Source organism: Motacilla alba, chromosome 1 (assembly GCF_015832195.1).
Source record: "Motacilla alba alba isolate MOTALB_02 chromosome 1, Motacilla_alba_V1.0_pri, whole genome shotgun sequence".
Taxonomy (NCBI): Eukaryota; Metazoa; Chordata; class Aves; order Passeriformes; family Motacillidae; genus Motacilla; species Motacilla alba.
The window spans coordinates 55,818,357-55,832,026 of NC_052016.1; the positions used below are offsets into that span (position 1 = coordinate 55,818,357).

Consider the following 13,670-nt stretch of genomic DNA (forward strand, 5'->3'; position numbering starts at 1 on the left):
TGCTTTTAAAGATGGAAAGGAATATAATGAGGTTAAAAGTGGCTGGAATATGGTCTGAAAAATAATCTGGAATAACAAAGAAATTAATTTTAAAAGTTTATTATTTCTTCCAGCCTAAAACTAAGGACTTACCAATGAAACTAGACAGGTAGTAAATTCAAAACCTGTGTAAGGATAATTAAGCCATGGAACTTTCACAGATTATTGTGGACATTTGCCTGGGTTCAAGGGGGATGTAGGCTTACTCATGGAGGAGAAATATTTGGGGACTGCATAGGCATGATAATTACTTCTGGGCTGCAAATCACTGGAGGCTAATAGAATATTCTACTTGTTTATGTTTATACACTTCCATATTCATGGCAAGCTGATTTTAGTGTATGTGTCTTTGAAACATGCTCATGGGCTATCCTGGACCCTTGGTTTCACCTACTTCAGCTTCCTTTTATAGGCAGGAGTAATCTGGGAAGTTGGAAATAAGACATCGATGTCTGTTCAAACCAAAGTATTACTTAATTAAAATGAGCTGTTGCAATAGAACTTAGAGGGATATGTAGGGAAGATAACTGTCTCCTGACTATGGCACTTACTACCTGCTCTTTCAATATTTTCAGTAGATAAATTAGGGAAAAAGTCACCTGAGTTCCCAAATTTTGCCAAATCTTTCTGCATATCTTTGCTTTGGCCTTTTTTTTTTCTTTTTTTTGGTAACTGCTGCTCTCTAGTCTGGTCCTCAGTAGAAGGAGCAATTTAAGAGAGAAAAATAAGATTGCATACCTATAACTTTATTTCTCAGAATTGCCTGCCTTCATGGTTACTTTCTCCATCCCCTCACAGAGTTTCTTGGCCGTCTGCCTGCCTAGAGGAGACTCCCAAGAGAAGCAGGGGAATGGATGGAAGTTGGGTACTCTGCAGCATGAGGCCCAGATTAGTACAATTGCTTATAAAGGTTTTAGGAGGCACAACACTGTGAACCTGATCAGTGAACTCAGAGAATTTGATTTCAGGTATGCAACCTTATTTATGTTGAACACTTCAGTTGGCAACATGAGACCTTGATAGTTTAAAGATGAGGATTATGGTTTACATGGCTGTCTTGCATGTCGCTGGTGTCAATGTGGTCAGTCTTGGGTGTTTTCTTCTTGCCGTGTTATTTACAGATGCTGTTACAGGACTACCTTGCTAGAGACTTGGTGTGGGGGAGAAAAATAGCAGCTTACATTTATTTTTATACTGTAAACTAATGTCTCTGACTTCTGAACGCAGTAGAATTTGTTGCTTGTGTTCTTTATTCAATGATACCTCCTCTTCCTTCAGATGGTACAGTGTGATAATCTAACATTGTTCTGTCACATTTTACTGAATTTGCATGATTTAAAACCAAGAATCTGAATTTTCAGTTAATTGCTACTCAAAGTACATTTATTTGAAGAGTTTCTTCTTATATTATTCACACTTATATTTTCTCAAAACGCTTCTTCATACTCTAACCATTAAATCTGTTGTTCTGGAAATTTTTGGTATTCTTCCACCTTTCTTATATTTCTTAGCTTCAGATTATAGCACATATTAGTGCATTTATCTCTGCCGAAATTATGTTCTCTTTGCATTAGCAAGTTAACCCAAAAGTACTGAAATGTTGCTCTTAACAGTCCAATAATTGAATGGTAAACTAAATTTGAATGTATGTACTTCAAAACTTAACAGCCAGAAAATTCTGGCAAATTAACAGTAACTATTGGCAGCTGCCAGAAGGGTTTTTCCTGATGAGTTTTTGTGGTTGGCAGAGATAAGCATGCCTTTGTTATGTCCTTTGGTCTGCTTTTAAACTCTCTAAGTAATTAAATGTTGGCGTACACGTGTTATAAGGAGTTTTCAGCAGCACAGTCTCTGTTTTTCAGCAAACAAATGCTTTCTGATGAAGATGAGCATGGTCTGGGAAACTTGCTTTGCTTTTGACACATTAATAATAGTATGTCATGCACAAAAATGGACTACACTGCTGACTTTACAGCTTTTGCATCCCCACGTGCTGAATGTTTTTTCATCGAATACCCCTTCCATTGAAAAAGGAATAAGTTGTGTGATGACTAGATGAATAGTCTGTGATGAGGAGTAAGAATATATGAATATTGAAAGTCAGCATAATGTTTCTGAAGATAAAATATGTGACTAATAATTATCCTAAAATACCTTTGCCAAAAGCTGCAACTTTTTCAAACTAAGATCAAGTTTTCAGTAGCTTTGGAATTTTTGCAAAAAGTACTGCTGCGTTCTAGTAGTTCAGAACCTTTCTGTATGTTGAGAACTGGGAAATGTAAAACCAAACCCCAGGTGTCCCTGAAGGCGTGATGAAGGCTACTGCAATTGTCTTGTTTTCAGTACTTTAACTTGGGAACACCAAGTAAACACCAAACAATTCACATTTCTGAATATAAAAGACTGGTTTACAAGCCTGAGAGGTTCACGTTCAGTTTAGTAATCAGCTGAATCTTTTTCCTTCATAACTGTGTGAGAATTGCTGTTTCTTGGCATGCTTTCAGTGTTCCTGATGCTGTCAAACAGGCCCTACTGCTGGTGTCCCCAGGTGTTACTCCCCACCTCAGGACTATTCTGTATTCATACCTGCTCTGGAGAACAGAATTTCATTTGAAAGCTTTTTTTAACAGGCAAAAAACTTATTATATACACATGCACACTGGTACAGAGGGTAATTTTTTGTTCTATTGTCAACAGCATACCACGGAACTAAAAAATAAGCATCAACATTTTTATTTATTTATGTTTATCCCAATGTGGCATGGAAAAATAATGGACAACCTGTGTTTTTGAAATGGCAGGTTTTAAATTTTTAATCTTTTCCATTAGTGGCTGTGTTCTACATCACAGAGATGAAATTATTGGGAGAGGTGAATCTGCCATGCAGTAGGTGGGAAGAGCACAGTCTGAAATTTTGCTTGTTGTAGCCATAGATTCAGCCTGTGGTGGGAAGCCTTTGCAAATCAACCATGGAATGAATCTCTTTAAAAAACACTTTTTCAAGTAATACTCTGATCATTTGGGTAATGTTTACTTATATTCTTGTGATGTTTTCCCTTGTGTTCAGCACCGTTTGGAAAGCTTTCCAACTGTGTGTTCCTCCTGAAGAGCAAGCTTTTGGGTCTCACCTCCTTGGGTCTTTGCTCAAGTGCGGTCCGTGGCAGGTCTGATGGGCCTCTTGGGACATACATTATAGTCAGCATTGCAGCCAACTGAACTGCTTTTAATCGTGCTTATTTTGAACAGATAGATATGTAAGAGGGCATTTCAGAGCTGATTTTTCCCATGTTTTAGCTTGTACCTTTAGTGTATGTGAATGTGGGGTGCAGCCAACTGGTGTGAAAGCAGCAGTCTAGATTTGGCTGTAGCCTCAAGTAAGTTTTTCCAGTAGTAAAATAATGTTGCTTGAGATTTTCTGATAGATGAGCAGAAGCTGTGTCAAACTGGTCTTTCAGTGTATATTGGATATTCTCTTGGTTACATTGCCTTAATTTGAAAATCAAAGGGCAGGTGCTGTTATGCATGCACAAAAATAACTGCCTGCCAAGTTTCAGCTTCTCTCTCTTTGGGATATTATAGCAACATTTCTATTCTGGACTTTGTACACCTGTAACTGTCTTACAGTATTCATGCACATCCCTGTTAAACTTACTACTCATGTTGCTGTTCATCAGATATAAAGTGCATTCTACAGCAAGTAGTAAAGAGATTCTCAACTAGTACAGGAGGTTGTAGCTTCTCAGTCATTTTATATTATAATTTTTGTCATTCTGAGGAAGAGAGAGGTATGAGGGAAAAAGTTTGCTACGTGAGACTTGGAATGATGGTTTTTGTGGGAAGTGATTTGCATAATGATTCATCAGAGAGCCAGAGAAAACAAACAATATCTCATTATATTCAGCTTTCAGTAGACATGCCAAGTTTATTGCTTTTTAAAGGAGTCAACATTTTGATCTTCATAATGTAAACCAAAGTACCTTAAACCTGAAAAGCAAACTAAAATTTCAAAAATGGACAAAGCAAAGCTCAAATGAAAGCTTGTAGCATTCCCAGCCCATGACCCCAAAGTCAGTAAAATTTCCAAGTAAAAAGTTGTCAGGAATGTGTTCCACTTTTTTTCACTGTGCATATATTTTGTGTGTGCATATGCATGCAAGTATACACGTGCTTACTTTGATCAAATGCACAGATGTTGATATGATCATGTAGGAAAGGGGGGGGGAAAACACCACCCTCTAACCTCAAAAAACAAGAACAAAAAAAACCAAAACCCAAAAACCCCAAACAAACGAAAAAGAAATAGAGAAGAGCACAGTCAGTTCACAGCAAAACCAATCAGTTGCTTACATGATTTTACTTAATACTGATGATATTACTGGTCTCAAAATAAGCAAAATCAGTTCTGAGGCAACCTCTTGAAATATCTCTTGTGGTTTGTAAAATTGAGATGTATTGTCTTACTCTGGATGTATTTTCTTCTGCTTAAACTTTGTGCAAGGCAAACAATGCCAGCTTACTTGAATTACACACATCATACTTAAAATAACATTTGTTATCTACATCTTCATTTTTTCATCTGTGACTCAGTATTACTCAAACTGTTTGTAATGTAGGATTTGAGTGTGTGTTTGCAAAGATTGAGTTTTACTTTTGAAAGGAGAACTACAAATCAGTTTGGAAGGGGAGTAATGCATTTCTTTCATATGACCCATGGAATAGGGGTCATGCATTGATGACTTGTCAGGGAGCTGTGTCACAGCAGAACGTAAGTGAAGTTGTGTTCAGTGATGTTTAGCCTCCTAATCTTTGTCTGATTTGCTCATGTAAGTTGAAATTAGCTTGTTATTTTTTTCGTATTAGATGGTAGAAAATGGATAATTGGGAAGCCTATCTGCAATAAAGGCAGTTAAAATGTTGCAGCTATTGCAGTACATACTCTTTGTTTCAGGATATTGGTGTTTTTTACTTCTGAAGTACTTGCATATTTTGATGTACCATCTACTTCGAGCAATTTCCAAGCAGTGCTCATTCTCAACTTCAAAACATAATTTCCCTGAATATGAGAATGAAAATAGTAATGCCTAATGAATTGTCAGCATTTTCAAAAAAAGACATGTGAAACCAACCAATGAAGAAAAATCTATTCCCAAACTCACCTTTAAAGCAACATAGATGTGTCTTTGGAGGACTATTAAGAGTTAAATGAAATGAGTGTGTGAGTTAATTGCATAATTCAAGATGTTGTACTTTGCTTTTTGCAGAGCAGCCTTCTATTGATGCTCACAATGTTTTGGTTCTAGGTCAGCATGATGGACCTCTGCCACGGCAGCATGCGGGGTTGCTTCCAGAGTCTTTGATATGGGCATACATTGTGCAGCTCAGCTCTGCCTTACGGACCATTCACACAGCAGGACTGGCATGCAGAGTTATGGATCCAACGAAGATTCTGGTAACAGGAAAAACAAGGTAATGAAAGCATTCTCACTGTGCTCTGTGTTCCTGGCAGCTGCTGACTGTGCACCTGGTACATAAATAGCTACCATGTTCTCTCAACTGGCCTGAGGTATTGTGCTAAAGCTTGTAACTTCATTTTTTTAAAGGTCTTTTAAAACATATTTATGCATTATCCTCAAACTACAGATCAGACCCACTACTGTCAGTTTAGAAATTTGTTGATTTATTTGTAAACTGAATACTATCTGCATTTTATCAAACAGTAAAATCAGTCTTTTCTGATTCATAGTAATTTGCTAAGTACTTACAACTTTTATAATATCAAAAAATTCAATGAATGTTAGAGAAAACATTGAGTAACCAATAAAGTTTAATGGCAATTTTTCCTTTTCTCTTCTTGTTCCTAAAGGTTACGAGTTAATTGTGTTGGAATCTTTGACGTTTTGACATTTGACAACAGTCAAAATAATCCACTGGCATTAATGGCTCAGTTTCAGGTATGACAACACTGCCAGTTAGGTTGGTGGCTTGGCAAAGGGATTACTGCAAACCAGTGTGATTCCTTTCGGAAGACAAGTACTTTAATTAAACTGTAGTCCAGTGTATCTATCTGTAATTGACTGTATTTTTTCACTTCTGGTTTGATCTTGGTTCTCCCATACACTGTTCAAATTTGCTTATAATTTATAAATGTGAATGCTCATTTTGGTATCTTCTGCCTCTAAAATTTCAGCAAGCTCACTGAACAGGTTGAACTATAGTATTTAACAAACTTAACTCAGAAACTACCGGAAATAGAAATTTCTAAAGGAAGGAGAAGAAAAATCTTTCATTTAGTGTTAGAGATAAAAAAAATAATGATTCAGTAATAGTTTTTGCTCTTTTTTGATTTTAACATAAATAACTAAGTGCTGAGTATCTGTTGAGAGGAGTAAGATCTTTCAATTAACTGCATTTCGACCCTCCCCTCGTGCCAAAAAGATTCTAGTGTATCTTTATTTTGGGCTCCTAGTTTTTCCGTGCTCTCCTGGTGTTCTCTGAAGCGTGGACTCTGCATAATTCCTGAATTAAGAAGAACCCCTTTAGACTTAACAAAAACTGTTCCACAGTCATCTGGAGCATCACTGTGTACAGGAGTGCCTCTTTCCCTAACTTCCCCTCAGGGTAAAGTACGTTACTTCAGCAGTCATCACATACCCTGTCTGTACTGGGAGTGAAAGACTACAGTAGGGAGTTGGATTTAATTTATTTTCATTAATTGACCTTATTCACTGTGAAAACTGCTTATTCAGTGTCTTTAAGTCATCACTGAAATGTTTGAACTTTGGCCAGAACAAACTAGCTTGTTGGAGACCATATCCTAGAACATAACTTTTTTTTAAAAATTATACAGTAAAGGAGTTTTCAGTGTGCTTTGAGGAGTACACCAAAGGATTTCACGCTCTCACACACACACTACACACTCAGCTACATATCAGTGGGTTTTTGGTAATAATTTAGTGGAAAACAGTGGAGAGAAGATGAAAATACATGTAAGTAAGGGATTCCATGCCTAAAAATGTAATGAGATGGGGTTTTTTTTAAATCTAAGTACTTGTCTATTTTAATTTCAGCTTGGAAAGGGAGCCTCCTGAGATATTATGACATTCAAGTAAAGAAAAACATTTAAAATACTTGAAGATACAAATCTAAAAATACTTGCAGGTACACAAGTCTGTCAAAAGCACTTACCACTATAGCAGCTCAACACATGGCAGCTGACTTGCTTGTTAATGCCTAGTTTTGTTTAGGGGGAATGGCTTTTCATGTTTTATATGTTGTTACTATTCAAATTGTTTAGGTTGCTCTGCTAAACCAGAAAATAAATACTCCTAAGAACTTAGTTTGGAAGATCTAAACTGCAATTAGTAAATACGGTGTGGAATTTTCTTTTGTTGTTTTTTCTAGAAGGACTAGGCTTTCACTGCCCGTTTTTTTCCTTCAGAGATGCCAGACTGGGTCCATTCCTTGAAATTTAGGGGTCATTTCTCATGCTCTACTTTTGTTTGCCCTAGCCAGATAAAATTACAAAATAACAGCTGCTGCTCATCCTTTTTCCTTTCGATCCATGACCCAGTTCCTGAATTCCTCTGGGACTCCTGTGACTGTTAAAAATGTAGGTTATCTCTGGGTTTACTGCCCAGCTAATATGCATTTCCTTGTTGTTGTCTTCAATGGAGAAAGCTATATTTGTTAGGATTTGCCATTTTATGGCTATTTCCCATGGTTAATATAAAAGAGAGATTTCAGCCAAAACAGCGAGGGGCTATGTAAAAGGAATGCAATTGTTCTTTGCAGTCTGTGTTAAATCTCTATAATCATTTGAGATTTACATAAAGGCAGCAAAAAGGGAAGCTGAAAAGAAGTAAATGAAATACGAATGGCCACTTGCATTGAAAACCAGGGGTTAAACCTTTATAAACTGCAGCATGTGACTTCCTGCCTCACCCCAGTCCATAATTCTTGTGTCAGTCAATTGCAAGGGACAGATGGGAAAGCTAAATGGTGATACAGCAAACAGTAAAAAGGTTTAATAAATATTTCTGTATTTGGAATAAGATGGAAGTCCTCCCCTTTACAAAAAAAAAGAGAATGTAAGCTTTACTATTTTAACAAGGGCTATAAGGTTACTTTTGCTTAAAGTAAATATTTTCCACTTAGCAAGCCAAAATAACAAACATGCACCTCCCCAATTTGAAGAAACTAGTTTGAAGAGATGTCTCAAGTTACTAGTATTTACTCTAAAAAAAACCACCAAAATGTAGGAGCTTGGAGGTACTTCTAAGGACAATTCCAGAACTTATCCTTTTAAGAGAATCCACAAAACTGGAGTATGAATGAGCTGATCCAAGCATAGCAGTGGATCAGGATAAACACAATGAAATAAAAAGTAGTGTTGGTTTCAAAGTCTTACTGGAAAATTTATCCTCTCAAAAAAAAAAAAAAAAAAACCAAAAACTTTTACTTGAATAGCTTACATGTCTGGCCGCTAAAATCAAATGTATAAAATGTTGAGGTATCTCTTGGGCATTTGGCATAGTGGCGCATACCTACTTAATTTAAAAAAATAAGAAGGGGTACCTATGCAATTAATGTTTAAATTACTCACTTGACATGCTTGAAATTGACTTGGTAACAGGGAGATGTTGATGAAGGGGGCTATTTCTGTGTTTATCCCCTAGTGCTAGTTTTTAGTGAATGCTATTTAATAGCTCGGTCAATGAACTAAATGCTGATAAAATCCTTACTCACAAAGCTTTCAAGAAATAAAAAATTAAGTTGGTAGAGGTTACAGGTATGAATTTAATTACTAATTAAATGGTTATTAATTGCATGCAAGGTGCATTTTTGAACAAATGGCTGCCTGTGCTTAGAAGGTGTAAAACTTTTTCTTGAAGTTAGGAATCAACTTAGTGATTCAGTGACTTCATAGTCACTGTTGATAGTTACCATAGCAGAAGTTTTCTGTCAGATTTGTGGCAGAAGGAACTTGCGTGATCCATAGGAGCATGCAAACACAATAGGGAGTATAAACAAGGAAATGATTGTACCTAATATAGATCTGTACCTTGCACTAGCAAGGCTACTTCAGGAATGCAGAAAAATATATTTCTGGTGTTCCTGCTGCAAGGAAGTCGTGTAGTTCTTGTGCGCCTTCTTTAACCTTTCTTTGCCTAGGAGCAGTAGGAGCTCAATATTTTCAGAGGTTAGGTTAGGACTTAATAGGCGTATGTGAAGAAAGAAATGGTGTAACCCAGCTTCTGGGAAGTCATGTACCCTGTCTGAATTTATAGGGTGGGTCAGCAGATGGTAGTTCAGTTGCTTCTAAAACAGTAATCTGACTCTCAGAAATCCTGAACTTTATGGGATCTTTCCAGCTTGTGATATTCTGATTCTCCAGTCACACAAGGAGAATATTGCCTTTGTGCTTTTGTAAAACATTAAAAATTGGGTATTGTGATAACATTTTCTTTCAGGGTTTCAGCTAACAATGAATAGTGAAGTGCCTCCTGAGAGCAGTTCAACTGGCTCAAAATATGAATTGTCTTACAGAATTACAGTTGTCTTAAATTAATCAGTCTCTTGACTGAATGCTAGAAGTTCCTAAAATAAGTAGGATGAATCCAAGCTACTTTTGTGTCTAAAACAAGCTAATCATTGGCTGTCATTTGAAAACTGTGTTTGGGAGTGTATTGGGGTGTCGTATTCTCTCTGCCAGTTCTTCTGGTGGATGTAATTTGTGAAACAAACAAAAATTTAAGGTTGCAAGTCAAATGCTCAAAACCCCACAAAGCTTGAATTTTAAATTTTCTGTCTAATGTAAGACTTTCTTAATAATTTCTAAAATCTAATGCAATCTGTATTATGAAAGCACCTGTGCAAGGGAAGACAATTTTCATAGGGTCTTGCCAGTATATTTTAAGTGTCTCAGGGTTGTATGATGATACAGAATTTATATAGGTTATATCCTTATGAATGACTAAAAGTTGAAAGGTACTAAGTGTAAAGTAGAGGACTGCAGAAAGAAGTACAACTGTGGTTAATACAAATTCATATTTCTTCCAAGACATTTTGCAGAAAAAAAATCATAATGAAAATGCCTTTGTCTCAGGTGACACATGTTTCTAGATACTGCACCAGCTGGAATTCTCTGTTTAGAGCCATAGCAGTGTTCCCTGCTGCTGAAATTGAATACTTGCTAGTGGAAGCAGGTTCACACTGAGAAGGGTGTTTATTGCTCTGATTAACGTCTCATTACTAAAGGAAAAAGGAATGCTAATACTCAGAAATTCTGTGTTTCTTTGGAAATAGTTTAGCAAATGCCAGTCCCACGTCCTTTTCAACCACTTTGTCCTTATTTGTCTCATTTTCCACATCCTGTTTCTGTCTTCATTAGCTACAAGAATAACATGCTTTTTAACTTGATGTATTGTGTATCCATGTTCAAATTGTGCTGCTTAATCATACTTGATATAGGAACAGCAGGGACATTGAGAGACCTGGAAAGGTTTGGTATTTTTCCCTTTCCCTCAGCACCTGGAAGATGTGGCTTCAGGGAAGGCTGTGCTCAGCTACTGTAGCCAGAGGCAGCAGGTGTGGTTATGCCTCTGGGTGGAAGAGCTGTGAGGGGCTGTGGCATGTTCACCATCACAGCACTTTTCTAAAGCTGCCAAATTCTAACCAGAACTTTTAATACTGCCAGATTTTTTTAGCCTTTCTTACAGAAATGACAGAAGGTGGATTCCTTGTATGACTGCATTCTCTGCTAAATGGCTTGGCCTTGCTCTAGGCTGTGGAACTGACATTCTCAATTACTAGTAGCTTCTATGTTTTTAGTTTTGTAAAAATATATTTTCTCCAAAACCCCCAAAAACTCAAAAATTCTAATTTCATATCTATAGCTGACTGTTAAATTCACTCTGAGGCATGTCCAGCATGGAAGGCTGCAGGTGTGTTTAAGTTTGGCCAAGTTGTGTGCCGCTGAAAGCCTTTCCATGGAAAGAATCAGTTCAGCTTTTTCTGTGAATGTCATTATTTGCTACTAAATTAGGCTATTGCTTTTAGTGGTGGGTTTTAAAATTTGTTACAGCTTTTCAAAATCATTTCTCATGGCTGGCTATTAATACTGGCAGAATCTTCTGTTACGGTGAAGCAGGCTGTGTCCAGCATTCATCTTTTAAGAGCAATTAAAAGTGTTTATTAATGCAAAGGTTTCTTCATAATACATGATGCTGTTCTGTTTGGCAGCTGTACAGGCCTGTCTAGTTATTTTGCACAGTTCAGATCTTTTCACAAGGTCCATCAGACGTGAAAATATTTGAGCAATTTGTTAAAATGATGATATCATGTGTTAGAATGTGGTGTGGATCCCAGTATGGAACTCACACTGGATGGCTAGATTGAAGAGATATGAATGCAGAAAATGCTGGTTTCAGTTTAACAAATAATCCTTTTATTTCTGCATCTCGTATTGAGAAGACTTGTTCTGTTTGCCACCATCTCCCTGACTTGTCAGGATTGAGCAGGTGGGTGGCTCAGAGAACTTGATTGCAGAGCTTCTGCTCACTACAGAGTTCTCTTAAGCTAAAAATAGGTAAATTTTAATCATTCAAAGATAAATATAGTACTTAAAAATTGCTAGGTGTCAGGAGAGATTTTCTTCTGTACTTTTTAACTACTGTAACTTGAACAATCATATTGAACTATGATTTGAATAGTACTTACTTTAGTTGCATAAATTCTTCTAAGGTTATTGAAGCATTGTCTCTCTTTAACACCATGTAGTATCATAGGTAGTATTTATCTGTACTAAGAATCTTACCTGTGTGTGTTTTACCTACTAGCAAGCAGATCTGATCTCCCTGGGGAAAGTTGTGTTGGCTTTGGCTTGCAATTCTTTGTCAGGAATTCAGAGAGAGAATTTGCAGAAAGCAATGGAACTGGTGACAATCAACTATTCCTCTGATCTGAAGAATCTGATTTTGTAAGTTTGTCTTATAAATCTTTTAAAGGAAATTGCAGCACTTTTTATGTATACAAATGCAAAAGCCAAATGGTATTTTTAAATGCAAGTAAGATTACAGATAAATCTACTGTTGTTGAGTTGTCTTCATGGTCAGTGCACTGTTAAACATTGATATAAATTTTTTGGTATAATGCTGGTAAAGCTCTTAGTAAGAATTAAGAGTGTAAACAAAACACATTTTAGGTTATCTTAAATACTGGGCTTCATTGCATGTTCTCTACAATAGCAGTATGCTAGTCTTGCAGTTTCAGAAGGTACTGAGAAATAGGCACACTGACTTTCTGGACAAAAGTTTGAGTGCTACCTTTTTCTGACTGCATATTCTTTTTGTGTCATTTCAATATAGTCAGCTCTTTTCCCCTTGCAGCCTGGGTGGGAAAAGTAGAAGTCTTCTCTCCTTCCCTCATTTGAAAAACAATTGCATTGCAGTCTGAATCTGCATCCTTCTCTCTTTTTGTATGTGTTCTTGCTGTTTGAATGGGGTGATCTGCACAGTTTCATGAAAGTATACTCCTGTCTTGTATAAATAACTGACTCGATGTATACATGCAAATTAACTATGTTTTCTCTGATGGTATCTTCTTTTAAGAAACATAACAATTGTCAACTTTGTAACTTTGTGTATTGAATACAAAAAGTTAAATAGTGAGAAAATCATAATGGAATATAATGTGTGGCATTTGCAGAAAGTAATCTCTTGGTGGTTGGGTTATTTTGGCAGGTATTTGCTGACTGACCAAAACAGACTTCGCAGTGTAAATGATATCATGCCTATGATTGGTGCACGATTCTATACTCAGTTGGATGCTGCTCAGATGCGAAATGATGTTATAGAAGAAGATCTAGCAAAGGTAAATCATGTAGTAACTCCTGCAGAAAGACCTGTAGTCAGTGTACCTAGAGCTGTACTTTAAAAGAAAATGTTTTCTACTAGTTCCTGTTGGGTTTTTTTTCCCCTTCTGCTTGTTATTAATGTAAGTAATCTGCCTGAAGGCTTGACAACTCTAAACTCAGGCTTTTGAAAACCCCAGAGCTTCAAGAACACCTAGTTTTAAGATGTCTTCAGCTGTGTTTTAACTGAAGTAGCATTTTCATTGCCAGCCAGTAGTCTTGGGAAAATTATGTTCTTCATAGCATGGTTAAAAATTCAGAGTAAGAAGGCGCCAGGTATGTCACGTCGATCATGTAATGTGTGCTAAAGCCCCATTAATTTTTTTGTTTGGATTTTAGTGTTCCTTCTCTCATATGTTTTCCTTTCTTTATGAATTCTAATTCATGGAGATACCATGTTCAGCTTTCCTGAAGTGTGCACTCTTGCTGTGGGGGTCTGTGGTTTTCAGTCAAGGTATCAAGTGCTAGCTATAAAGAAAATATGTATTATGTATCAAGTAGGGGTGTATTTGTTCAACTGGAAGGAGTGTCTGTTAGTCAGAAGCGACTGACAGCAGGAGATACATTAGGGAATGCTTTCATGGCCCTGAAAATGTGTGGGATAGGGTACTACAAAAGGATTTAATCAAGTCTTGTGATTCCATTCCATTATAACCCCTCAGTGAGAACTTTTTAAGAGACAGTGGGCCAGTGTTTGGGATTCTGATGGACTCTGTTTTCT

General features: G+C 36.8%; 1 protein-coding gene across 6 annotated transcripts in view; it reads left to right on the forward strand.

Moving 5' to 3' along the window:
* PAN3 (poly(A) specific ribonuclease subunit PAN3) overlaps positions 1-13,670 on the forward strand; it is a 79,940-nt gene that overhangs the window by 57,309 nt on the left and 8,961 nt on the right. For all 6 annotated transcript variants that reach the window (XR_005257078.1, XM_038138252.1, XM_038138223.1 and 3 more), the window contains 4 exons: positions 5,340-5,505; positions 5,903-5,990; positions 11,877-12,016; positions 12,780-12,909. Coding sequence is in view for 5 of the 6 variants with exons in the window: in XM_038138252.1 (XP_037994180.1) it covers positions 5,340-5,505; positions 5,903-5,990; positions 11,877-12,016; positions 12,780-12,909 (524 nt within the window). In the remaining variant the exon portion in view is untranslated. The remainder of the gene's footprint in view (positions 1-5,339; positions 5,506-5,902; positions 5,991-11,876; positions 12,017-12,779; positions 12,910-13,670) is intronic.